Source organism: Hibiscus syriacus, unplaced genomic scaffold (genome assembly GCF_006381635.1).
Source record: "Hibiscus syriacus cultivar Baekdansim isolate YM2019G1 unplaced genomic scaffold, ASM638163v2 tig00001120_pilon, whole genome shotgun sequence".
Taxonomy (NCBI): Eukaryota; Viridiplantae; Streptophyta; class Magnoliopsida; order Malvales; family Malvaceae; genus Hibiscus; species Hibiscus syriacus.
In genome coordinates, this window is record NW_024061845.1 from 203672 (window position 1) to 215548 (window position 11877).

Consider the following 11877-nt stretch of genomic DNA (forward strand, 5'->3'; position numbering starts at 1 on the left):
AGTCTTTTGATTATTAAAAGTTACAAAATGGTAACCCAATTATTCATTATATTCCAAACTTGTATTTTTCCGTTAAAATTCTAATGGTAGTATGAGTTGGACGTTCATGATGATTGAGATATGATAGTAGTTTAAGATTTTAAGATCAAATTTTATCATATCTTTGTCAGTAGGTTAACGTCCAGCTCAATCTGTCGTTAATTTTTTAACGAAAAATGTCGAGTTTAAAACATAGTGAATAGTCGGGTGACCATCTTGTAACTTTTAATAGTTGAGGGATTCAACAAAACAACTCTTTATAGTTGGGGGTCATTTTATAACTTTTAATAGTTGGGAGATTCAACAAAATAATATCACATAGTCAAAGGACCATTTGTATAATTTACTCAAGAATTAAATGAAGGTGAAATAAAAGTAATTAAAAGGTCGTGTAAAATTGAGAAGAAAAAGATTAAGCTAAATAGATATTATATGTGCAAATGGACTTGAGATAAATTGAATAAATAATGGACTACATTATAAAATAGTCAAATCAAAATGAGTATGTTTTGAAATTTAATTTCAGTTTTTTTTAATTGGAAAAATATGAACTCAATTCGAACTTCAAAATTGATTTAATTTACTTGACTCCAAAAAAAAAAAATCGAGTTTTAATCATCCTTATTTTAAGTACCATAATCTATCTTCTTTTCTTTTTAAATTATTGAAGAATTAATAAATTTTTTATTGTTTAATTAATCATTTATATGTGTATCATGTATATTTATTCCATGAAAAAAGTGCAAATATAAATATAAAATAGAGTCGAATGTGGCATAATTTTAAATTATATATAATAAATGTATTAAAAATGTTATGTGGCATTATTTTTATCACAAATAATATTTCTTAAATGAGCCTGGTCCATTCGATTTAAATTTCAGAACTTAAATGTTGGCCGAATTGCATTTTGCTGTTCCTTTCAATCACGCACCTCCATTGCACTGCCTGGCCAATTAATATCCAAACTTGATTCAAACTCAAGCATTTTAAAAATAAAAATTCTTCATTCATTAGTATAATTTAAATTAATTGGAACTGAAACATAAAATTTAAAGGGAATAGTGGAATTGAGAAATGTAGTGTCAAGGCAAGACAAGGCTAGCCCAATTAATAAAGCTCATTGATTGAGGCTGTCGACCAACAGAATGATTTTATTTTAATTTGTATTTTATCCAGTCATTTTCCAATGTGCTAAAAAGATTAATTTGATGTGTATCACTCATTAATTGCAACCTTTATGATACCAAGAGGATAACATCAAATATTACTTTCAACGATTTTTTTTTCATTATTAAAAACTCTAAAGGCCTCATTAAATGTTCCACGACTTTGTTGCTCCCTCACAACCACGTCTATTTTGTGCAGATGTGAAGGGAGGAACCATAATTGGTTTATATTTGTATATAAAATAGTTAGTTAATTTACGCAATAAATAAAGCACAAAATGTGAGGGTTAGATTATCAGAGTTTGTAAAATTAAAACACGTATAAAGTAAATTTGAAACAAGATGTGTAACCTTTGGAGTAAATATTAAACACAACGAATTTCATTTTCATAAAGCCTTGATGTAGTGCTCGACTTGTAACAAATTCTGCCTTTTATTTAATATTTTAAAATACGTGTGAAAGGTGCCACCACAACTTTGTTGCAGTCTAACAATGTCATCGATGATGATATCATTTATATATTCAACCCTTTAGTGAGCTAGAAAGCAGGTCTTCTGATTTTCTCAGATCTCAGTGTAGAAGAAGAAGGATGTATTATGCAAGTGTTGTTGCGTATCACATATTCTTCAATCCAACCAAGTACCTCTATTTTCTTCTTCTACTTGGCTTTTCTTTGCTTTACATTTTCATGTTTCCAACAGATATGAAAGAATGTGCAGCTCTGGTTTCAGCTGGAAACAACAGTTTGTGGGATTCCTTACATCCTCCACCTTCCCCTCATTCCTACTTCAATCTCTCTTATCACTTCATCTAATTACCTTCTTACATCTATACGCTGTTGCAACATTTCTGGGTCACTTAATTACGTCGAGATATGTAAATTAGAAATTTATAAATTCCGTTTCATCCTCTATTTTACAATCAATATTTAAGTTGTAAGTTGACTGTTGAATAATATTGTCTCCAATAACATTTCAGATATTCCATCCCTTTTCCCTTTTTATGTATGATGTTAGCAGTGTCTTTGAATTTCTGGTTTTATTTTGGCATAATGTCCAAAATAGCCCCCAACGTTTCACTTTGGGGCAAAAAGCTCTATCTATAGATGAAAATTATTAGATAACACGCAATTAATGCTTCAGAATATGAGTATTTTTTAACCTAAAATGAAACGTTGAGGCCTAAAATACCCCAAGAAAAAAAAAGAATAAGTGACAAAGTGATTATCCTGTCAAATGTTAGGGACCTTTTTGCTCTAAAATAAAACGTTGGAAGCCAAAATGCCTAAAAAACAGAATAGAGAGTAAAATAACCATTTTGTAAATGTTGAGGACTAATTTTGACACTATACCTTTTAATTTTGGGTAAATCTTCTTTATCGTTCAAATCCATCCTCTTTAATGTTAACTTTATGGAGCCTGATAATATTATCGTTGGAAGTAAAAGATTGATGAAGGAGATTTTGTTGATACTAACAATAACCGGAAAGAATGTAAATGGTAGCAACGATCACAGGGTTAGAGTAAGCAGATGGTTATAGTGATATGATTGCTGCATCTTACATAGTGATCAAGGAGATTGACTATTTGGATTTTCTAAGGGTCTGTCTTATTAGTCCAGTTATGGGCAATTCATAATGCGCTTGGAGACTGCTTTACCATAAGATTAAAGTGGAATCTGTGATATAACAGGAGCAGTTCATTTATAATATAGTTCAATAATTACATTTTATATGCTTTCTTAATTTTTGCACTGTTTAATTCTATCGGTGTATTTTTGTTTTAAATTGATGCAGATTACTTTAAAATGCATAATTAATGTTTTTATATATTTTTAAATAAAATAATTAATATCTGCTGTTTTAGGAATTAGTATCATAAAAACTAGGTTATAACTTCTGCAGTAGTCAAATCTAAGCCCAAATCTACGCAGCAAGGGAGAGCCCAATCAATAAATGGCAGAAAGAGCTTTCGCATATTAAGTATTTTCTAAAGTTTGAAAATATTATCTTTTTTATTTAAAAAAGATAAACTATGAAGTTGATGAATATTTTTTCTTCCAATAATTACGAGGAAGGAGTAAGAGTCGAGTTTTGTATATATATATATATATTATTTTTTAACAGTCTATAGTGATTAAAAGATAATGTATATTTAAAATCTTTTTTTAATTATCGGCAACGCACGCACACATTACAAACGTAATTGTTTGAACTCAAAACCTCAAAGGATAACAACAAATGAATGGGTGTCCCTTTTTCCCATATATATGGAGTAAAGGGGAGGTAAGATAGTAGGCTACCCCCAACATCAGGTTGAGAGTAGCTTCCATAAGAGACCTCCGAATTATGAAATGCCCTCCGAGAGACCTCAAAGGATAACAACACTACCTCTAATTACTTAGACTACTTAATTAGTTTGGACATATATAATATTAACATCAGTTGCATCTTATTGTTAATTCTAAAGCAAAATGAACATTTTGGGTTAATACAAGTAATCATGCATGCCCAATCAAAGACAGCAGCATTAAACAAACAAAACTTCATTAGTAAAGATTAGCTGCTAGGTTGCTTTCATTTAAGCCACCCATCTATTTGTTTATGGGGAAAAAGCCACTGAGCAGGGGACCACCTTTTTGTCATGTTCATTTCTTACAATCACAATTCACAAAAAAAATAAAAAGCCTTATTTGATAAATTATTGAAAATTGACAGTTACAATGATTTGATGTTTTAAGCTTGTTTGATCCATTATTTATTGGATTTCTTCAATGAAAATGTGTGGAAAATGAATCTAATTATTCTTTGCAATTCATTAAAAAATTGGCAGGTAAAATGAATGTTGAAGCTTCAAAAATTAAGCTATGGTTGTGTTCATTTTGTTTTTAAATTCAATTTACGACTAAAATTTTATTTGGTCGGTCATGTTTTTTCTTCTGTTGATGATAAACACAAGAGGTCCTAGCAATTAGCCTCTGCTGTCTTAATCTAACCTAACACAATTGTTTTATTACATGTTCTAATATGTTTAATTACATTTTATGATGGAACAAACAATGGATGATAAGCAGAATGGGTCCTAGCCAATGGTATGTCGATGTCTTAATCTAACCTAACCCAAAATATTATTTATGGATTAAAACAAAATGATTAATGTCACGTTAGTTTAAAATAACTCGCTTGACCTTATTATTTAGAAACGAAGTTAGAAATAATATTTAGTAAAGAATAATATCACATTAAAGTATGTATAATCGCTAGAAAAGAAAAACAAAAGATGATATAAGATAAAAGAAAACCAGGTTTTTCTTACCTCAATATATTTCATTTAAAAATATTTTTTATCTGACACCTAATTTTAATTATTTCCTGGATTGACACCCATTTATATTTGTAATCATGTTCATACAATTATGTATCTTGACACGCATCACATACATTTGTTCTTTTTAGATAAAATATGTACATTTTCTTTATTTTTGATCTCATATTTTTTTTCCTTTCATTTCAACTTCACGTGTGTCCATGTCATGGTCACGCAGATGTCTTACAAAACGCGCTTTCAAAGATGTTTCTCCCATAATTCGTTTTTGTTTTATGTGACAAAATATAGTGTTAACCCTAAAAGTAATTTTAAAAATATATCATAATAAAAATAATTTTAAAAATATATCATAATAAAAATAATTTTAAAATAGATATATGTAGATAAAAAAAATGTGAAACCCAATTATAAATAATGTAATAAAAAATAATGGTTTTTGACTTCAAGGCTAGTCCTAAAACTGTTAAACATATGCGATCAGAAATCTAGAAAAGCATGGTGATTGCTTATTTGCTTAGCAGAATTTGAGATTTGCAGCCCCAAGTGATCACCCTAACAACTTTAACAATGTCTGACCCGCTTGCCCTAATTAACACCTTCATTTGTGTCGACATTTGCATATGTGTAGGTCCATTTTCGAACAAGGAATCGTGTCAGTATTCCATTCTAATAAACAATTGTGTCCGTAATGGGGCATGTACGGATTCCCTAACTCTACTAAATATATCTTTACAATCACCTAAAACTTGTCCCCTGTAATTTATGCTTTGCCATTGCATTTTCGCTGGGTGATGTGATTGAGAGATTTGTTCACTACGTTTTTCCAATGTAATTAGTTGAAAGCCTGAAACAATGCAATCAAGTAAGCAGATCTTTAAGTTAAAAGGGTCTATGTTTCATTCATTAATTAACAAAATTTGCCTAAAAAGTTGGGTGCTTTTTGTTGTTAGGTTGATTTGGTTTGTTGAGGGTTTGTACGGAAACGTAAATAAAAGTCTGTGGGCAAGTGGGAAGTGTCAATCGCTGGCAGCCATTGTTCTTGTTTCTTTGCTGAGTACTGATATTATGTTTTAATTCTACTCATTAAATATTATATCTCTTAAATAAAATTATAAAATTAAATTCTAATGTTTATGAATAAATTAAGTTGGAATGAAAAAGTCACTCTCACAATAAAACTTCATAAAGCCTGATTCGAAATAATCGATCGATAGATCGAATCACGGTGAGTCGGCTCAGCCTTCGTTTTCCCTTTTAACACTAACGGTGACCGTATGGCATCGTGGAAAGCCAAGCTTGCTGACTCTTATCAATTTTAATTATGTGTTCCTTTGACTTGGATCCCACTCTTCTCTCTTTACTTTTTTAAACCTTTTTATCTGTAACTTCTTTTTATAAAGAGATTTATCTCTGGGTTGTAAATATATACTGCAATAAGCTTTTTATGAAAATATTATTAATAAATGACAGCAAGATACAGCACGCATATAAGCATTCGCACGCGTTTACGTGTCATAATGCAAATTCATTAAATATTCCCTTATCAGTATAACCCACTCGGTCCATTCTCAGATTCCAACCGAAATTTAATATTCAATTTTCGGTCTTATTATTATTTGAGTTCCAACTGTGATTTATTCAACCAATTTAAGAATTTGATTCAGTTATGTTTTAATATATAAACAGACTGGTGTCATGTTTCCATTATTTATAATATATTCTTCAAACATATCAACCGTAAATATTTTTAAATCTTTTTTAGACAATTTTATATTTTCTTTATTAAGTTCCTTTTAAAGTTGTAATTACAACTATAATTAGTGTTTTTATTATTTATAATATATATTCATCAATGTTCGGTATTTTTATTTTTTTAACAAACGACAAGAGCATTCGATCGGGTTTCGGTAACGAACGAGTTGCTAGAAAAAACAAAAGATAATAACGTCGGTGGGGGAGCATATATGTTTGCGGAAAGATGGACGAAAGACGGTGGCTAACAGTATCACTAACGTAGTCAGAATTAAATATTGACAGGAGTTAAAATATTAGATTATTTAAGAAAAATATGAAGACTTAATAGGTATTTAAACTCAAAATTCAGTATGAACCAAACAACCTTAGTGATTAATGGGTTGTTGTTATCTTTGAGGTCCCGAGTTCAAACACGTATAATAGGGACATGAGCATTCATTGTCAAATAGTTGAAAGTCTTTGTACAAATATTACCTTGTATTCACCATAAATTAAAAAAAAAACCTCAAAACTCAAAAGACAACTTCTAATTTTCCTAATATTTGAACTTACAATGACTTAAATTGTAATTAGACCAAAAATTTGAGAACACAAACTTTTCATTCTTTTGTTTGATCCCTACTTGATTAAATATTTGATAAATTTTTAAATTTTTTAAATTTAAATATTTATTTTTACATGAACCAAAATAATATTAAACTAAAATTATATCGAAAATATAAATTTTAACAGTGGTCAGAACGTTTGGGCCATAAGGGACCTCCGTCCCTGGTGGCTAATGATGTCAATAAGCATAGATTAGGATTTGGGTTGGAGAATATGTGTTTTTTTTTTTGGAGTGTAAAAAAATAAAGTTTTAAAAGCTTATGGTCAAAATTAAAAGTTTCAAAGTTTAAGGGTTAAATTTGAATCTAGTTTTTTTGTTAACATGTCACGTCATTAAATTAACATGAGTTAATGATTTAGTTATCAAAATAAGATAGATAGAAAACATAAGTGACCAAATTGCTACTCTTTCAAAATTAATGACCAAAATAAGATAGACTAAAAAAAAGTAACTGCTCATGTAGTTTACCCGAAAAAATACATACATGTGAAATAATTTAAAAAATATTTAATGTGTCATTACAAAAATATCAATAAAATAACTTAAATACACAAAATAATATTTTATTATAATAAATATACAAGTTATTCGAATCTTCATTGAAATGATTAAATTAAAGAAAGAAAGAAAAAAACATGAATCGTAATTAAACTAGTGGAGTTGGTGAAGCATATAGCTAGGCCTAGATGTGAATATCCTTTAACAAAATCTTGCCTTTGGTTGTGGATTGCAAGGAAAAAACTAGGTCATGTTGTTTTCAAGTGCCTAACCAAACGTGATTCTTTTTATCTAGAACAAGCAATCAAGTTTTACCACGTTATTTTTTAAATAGTTGGGATCATTGTAATGTTATATCTGTTTTGAATATTTTTTATTTATTAATAATGTACGTATATCTTATTAACCTAATTGTTCAAATACGAATTCCCAATGAAAAATAATTTTTCTCTTTATTCATCAATTTTAGTAAGGGTAAATGAAATAGTTTTGTTTGTAAAATAAAACAATATGGTATGACGACGAGGATGGATTGAAGGAGGGCGGGTGGAGATAATCACCCTCTGAAAATTCAAAATTATCATATATTTTATATTTCTATACGTATTTTCTATTAAAAACTTATTTTCGCCTCTTTTAAATTTTTATAAATTTATCATCTCCTAAAATTTTAAAAGTCCGTCCCCTAACATAAAATCTTACATACGTTTAATATTTATTTTGTACGGGGAGAAGAATGAAGTAGGAATGTTGTGCCCTAATCTTGGTAGCATTGTGGTTTGCCTTTACGTGATGAAAATGGCTGCTACGATGAATAATAGAAATAGTTGGTTTTTAGGTGTTTCATTATCTAAATTATTTGTACTTGATAACGGCCTTGTTCACATTGTTCTTCTTTGTTTGCTCCAAATTCTCATGTACACTTACAAAACACGTACGCCAATACAAAGAAATCCAGTTGATGAGAAAGGTTTCATTTTTCTTACCAATTAAGGGGGGAAATGAACCGTAAATAGAAATATTGAGTGGGTGATGTTAATGTGAAGAAGTGCGCACATCATTGGATATTGCAATAAGAGTGTTAGGGTTATACACCATCTTAAGCTTCGGCAACAATTATCAATTTCTTCCTTTAAAAGTTTAGATACAACTGAACTCATCGAGTGATCTCGATCATTTAAGAGAGTGTTGTTATCTTTTGAGGTTCTGAACTCGAACAATTATAATTATAGGGTGTGTGTTTTATCAATGATTAAGAAGGATTATAAACAAATATTATCCCTTATAATTATACTAAACTATTACAAAATATTTAAATACATCTCGATTTTCAATCAAACCAATATACATTATAGAGTTATTACATGTTCATTTAATTAAAAAATATTTTATTTATTGATTTGTTTTTTTTTAATTATAATAAAATATAATTTTATTATATATTTTATTTATTGATTTGTTTTTTTTAATTATAATCAAATATAATTTTATTATATACTACCATAAATACCCATCAAAATAAGATGTGATCACTCATAATTATTTTCATATTTAATTAATGGCTGAATTAAGATATAGGTTACTAACCACATGAAGTTATTTCTACTTACTTTGGACAAATCTTTGCGCACTAAGTTCATTTTCACATTTATAAGGACAATATTACAGTTGATTTGACATAAAAATAGAGTTATTAAATCCATATATATCTAACTTCATTTCACTTTTACAACTACAACACCATCTTCGATCATCACGTTTTCTAAAGAAGATAAAAAGTAAGGGCTACTTTATTATTTACTAGTCATCCAGAATAAATATATATAAAATTGTTTCAATACATAAATCAATTATGATTTTGATAAGTACTAGTAATGATAAATATTAAAACAATTATAATTAGTTTAATGCTTATTCATTATTAGTATACGTTAAATACAAAAAAATAAACTTTTCAAAAGATTTTCAATCCTATCATATATGATAATATTTGAATGATTGATTTATTAAAATTGTATTTAAGTTTGTATCCTCAAACAATATTTAATCATTACCTAATTGGAGGTATATGGAATCCAATGAATTAATAGAATATTTAAAAAGAAAAACTACTTAATAATATGGCGTACGAATTACTCAAATAAATGCGAAAATTAAGAAAAATACAAAATCTTTATCGTTCACCCAAAGGAAAAGATCACCACAAACGTGAAAGAGCCGTGGGGTTGATCAACTTGACAATTCATTTCTTAATTTCTTTTTTAAATATTTTTAAATATTGCATATAACATATGCTGTAATATATTAATAATAATTTATCTTATATAAAATTAATATTTTAATACTATATATTTTATTAATTCAAAATTTTATATCTTTATAATATAAAAAATATTATGCAATCATATAACATGAATAATTCTATCCATTGAACACATCAAATGACTTGTAATAATATCTTAAATTCAAACAATTGTTTTTTAAAATATACATATTATTAACTAATTAAAAATTAAATAAATATTATCTTATAATTATCAAATATTATTAAACAAAAACAAATCTTTTATCTCCATGTTCCCTTATTATTCTGTCTTTTCGAGTTAAAAGAGGAAACATTGGTATCAAACTTTTCTTTTTCACAGTCTTTCTTTGTATAAACAGTATCATCAATTCTCAGGCTGAAAATTGAACGTGTATTACACGTTGTAAAAATAATCAATTCTCATTGGACAGTGGTCTCACGCGATTTGACAAGTGTAATAAATCATAAGGAATTCACACGTAGGCAACAGACAAAAGGTGTTAAAAGGAAATAACGGAACTGTACTGCCACGGACTACGGAAAAGACAGCGTTCTTCCGTAATTAAGAGAGTAAAATCTAATTAAACGTATTAAACTTTTTAAAAGTTTGATTAACTCATGGCCGATCAAAATATATTCTATTAATTGTTGATTGAAAATTTTGTATTATTTTAATCATTTAGTCCACTGCATCTTATTTATAAAATATAGTAATAAATTGAATTGACAATAAGTTATTACATTTTGTTTTATGAATAATAAAAAATATGTTGTTAATAATTAATTTGTTTTTGCAATGTTAACAGAATGTAGTAAGTGATATTAGTGATGAAAGGAAATGTTATTTTTCAAAAACGTCTTAAATTCTAATAGTTATATATGCAAGATATATATTTTATATTTATTTAAAATATTTATTAACCACTTATAAAAGAAAAAATCTTTCATAACTATTTACAATGTACATATATCATACAAATATAATTATTCGAACTCAAATTTTTTTAAAAAAATAATTCATTTTAATCATTAAAACTCTTTAGTAAATTCTATATATACGTTATCGGTAATTAAAATTGTGATTATATTATTAATAGAGATAGCAACCGTACCTGGTAAGTACTCCTACTTGTACCACTTTCTCTCTCTCATCATCATCATATCATCGCTATCATTTCTTTAATTTCTCTCTTTCCTCTTCTTTATATAATGCGTCCCTCAATCTCCTTCCTCCCGACTCACACTTTCCTTCTTCTTCTTCAACCAAACCAAACACCGAGGAGACGACAATCTCCATATTGAATAATAATAGTTTCACCATCGAACTCCAAGATATATTTTCTTCTCTTTGTCACATTTCATAAAAAGCCAAATGAAACAACTCATTCGCCGTCTCTCCCGCGTTGCCGATACTTCCTCCCAATACAGACTCCTCCGTTCGGACCGCAGCAACGCCACGCGTGGATCCGAGTCATTCCGCATCGCCGTGTCCTTTTCCAAGAAGCATGGACGCCGGTCGGTTCCCGAAGGACACGTGCCGGTTTATGTAGGGGAAGAAATGGAGCGGTTCGTGGTGAGCGCTGAGTTGCTGAACCACCCGGTTTTCGTTGGATTGCTTAATAAGTCGGCTCAGGAGTACGGGTATGAGCAAAAAGGGGTGCTTCATATTCCCTGTCACGTGCTGGTTTTCGAACGGGTCATGGAAGCGTTGAGACATGGTGCGGAGTCACGTGACCTCCAAGACCTCCTCTGCTCTTTCGATTTCTAAGAGGAAGAAAACGGTAATAACAGTGTGTCGTTTTGGGTTGTGTAAATATAGGAGGTTAAAATTTGTAGGGTTTTTTTTTTTCTGTTTAATTTGTCCAGTCCGTTTAACAGAAATGGAGGAATTGTTTTTCTATTTTTTTGCCCTACCAAATATGTTGTTTATTTTTCCTCTTATACTTCGACTTGTAATTTTCTGTGTACAACTCCATTTTTAAAGGATTCTAACATCTCCAGTTTTTATGTTTGGTTTCAAACCAAAACTGGAAGGCAAAATTAACAGTGTAAAAAAACAAACATATATTCTACAAATTTGGGATGGTTATTCACTTCTACTTTACCTTCCCACGAATGTGCTTTATATTTGAATTTTGAATTAATTTATTAATTAAAATAATGGAGTCCTAAATTAA

The 11877-nt window shown here is 29.0% G+C and overlaps 1 protein-coding gene across 1 annotated transcript; it reads left to right on the top strand.

Annotated features, from left to right (window-relative positions):
• The first annotated feature begins 10930 nt into the window (after positions 1–10930).
• Positions 10931–11588, top strand: LOC120120743 (auxin-responsive protein SAUR72-like). The gene has a single exon (XM_039140288.1). It carries the CDS (start codon positions 11073–11075, stop codon positions 11466–11468), a length of 396 nt encoding a protein of 131 aa, XP_038996219.1. The 5' UTR covers positions 10931–11072; the 3' UTR covers positions 11469–11588.
• Positions 11589–11877: the final 289 nt, after the last annotated feature.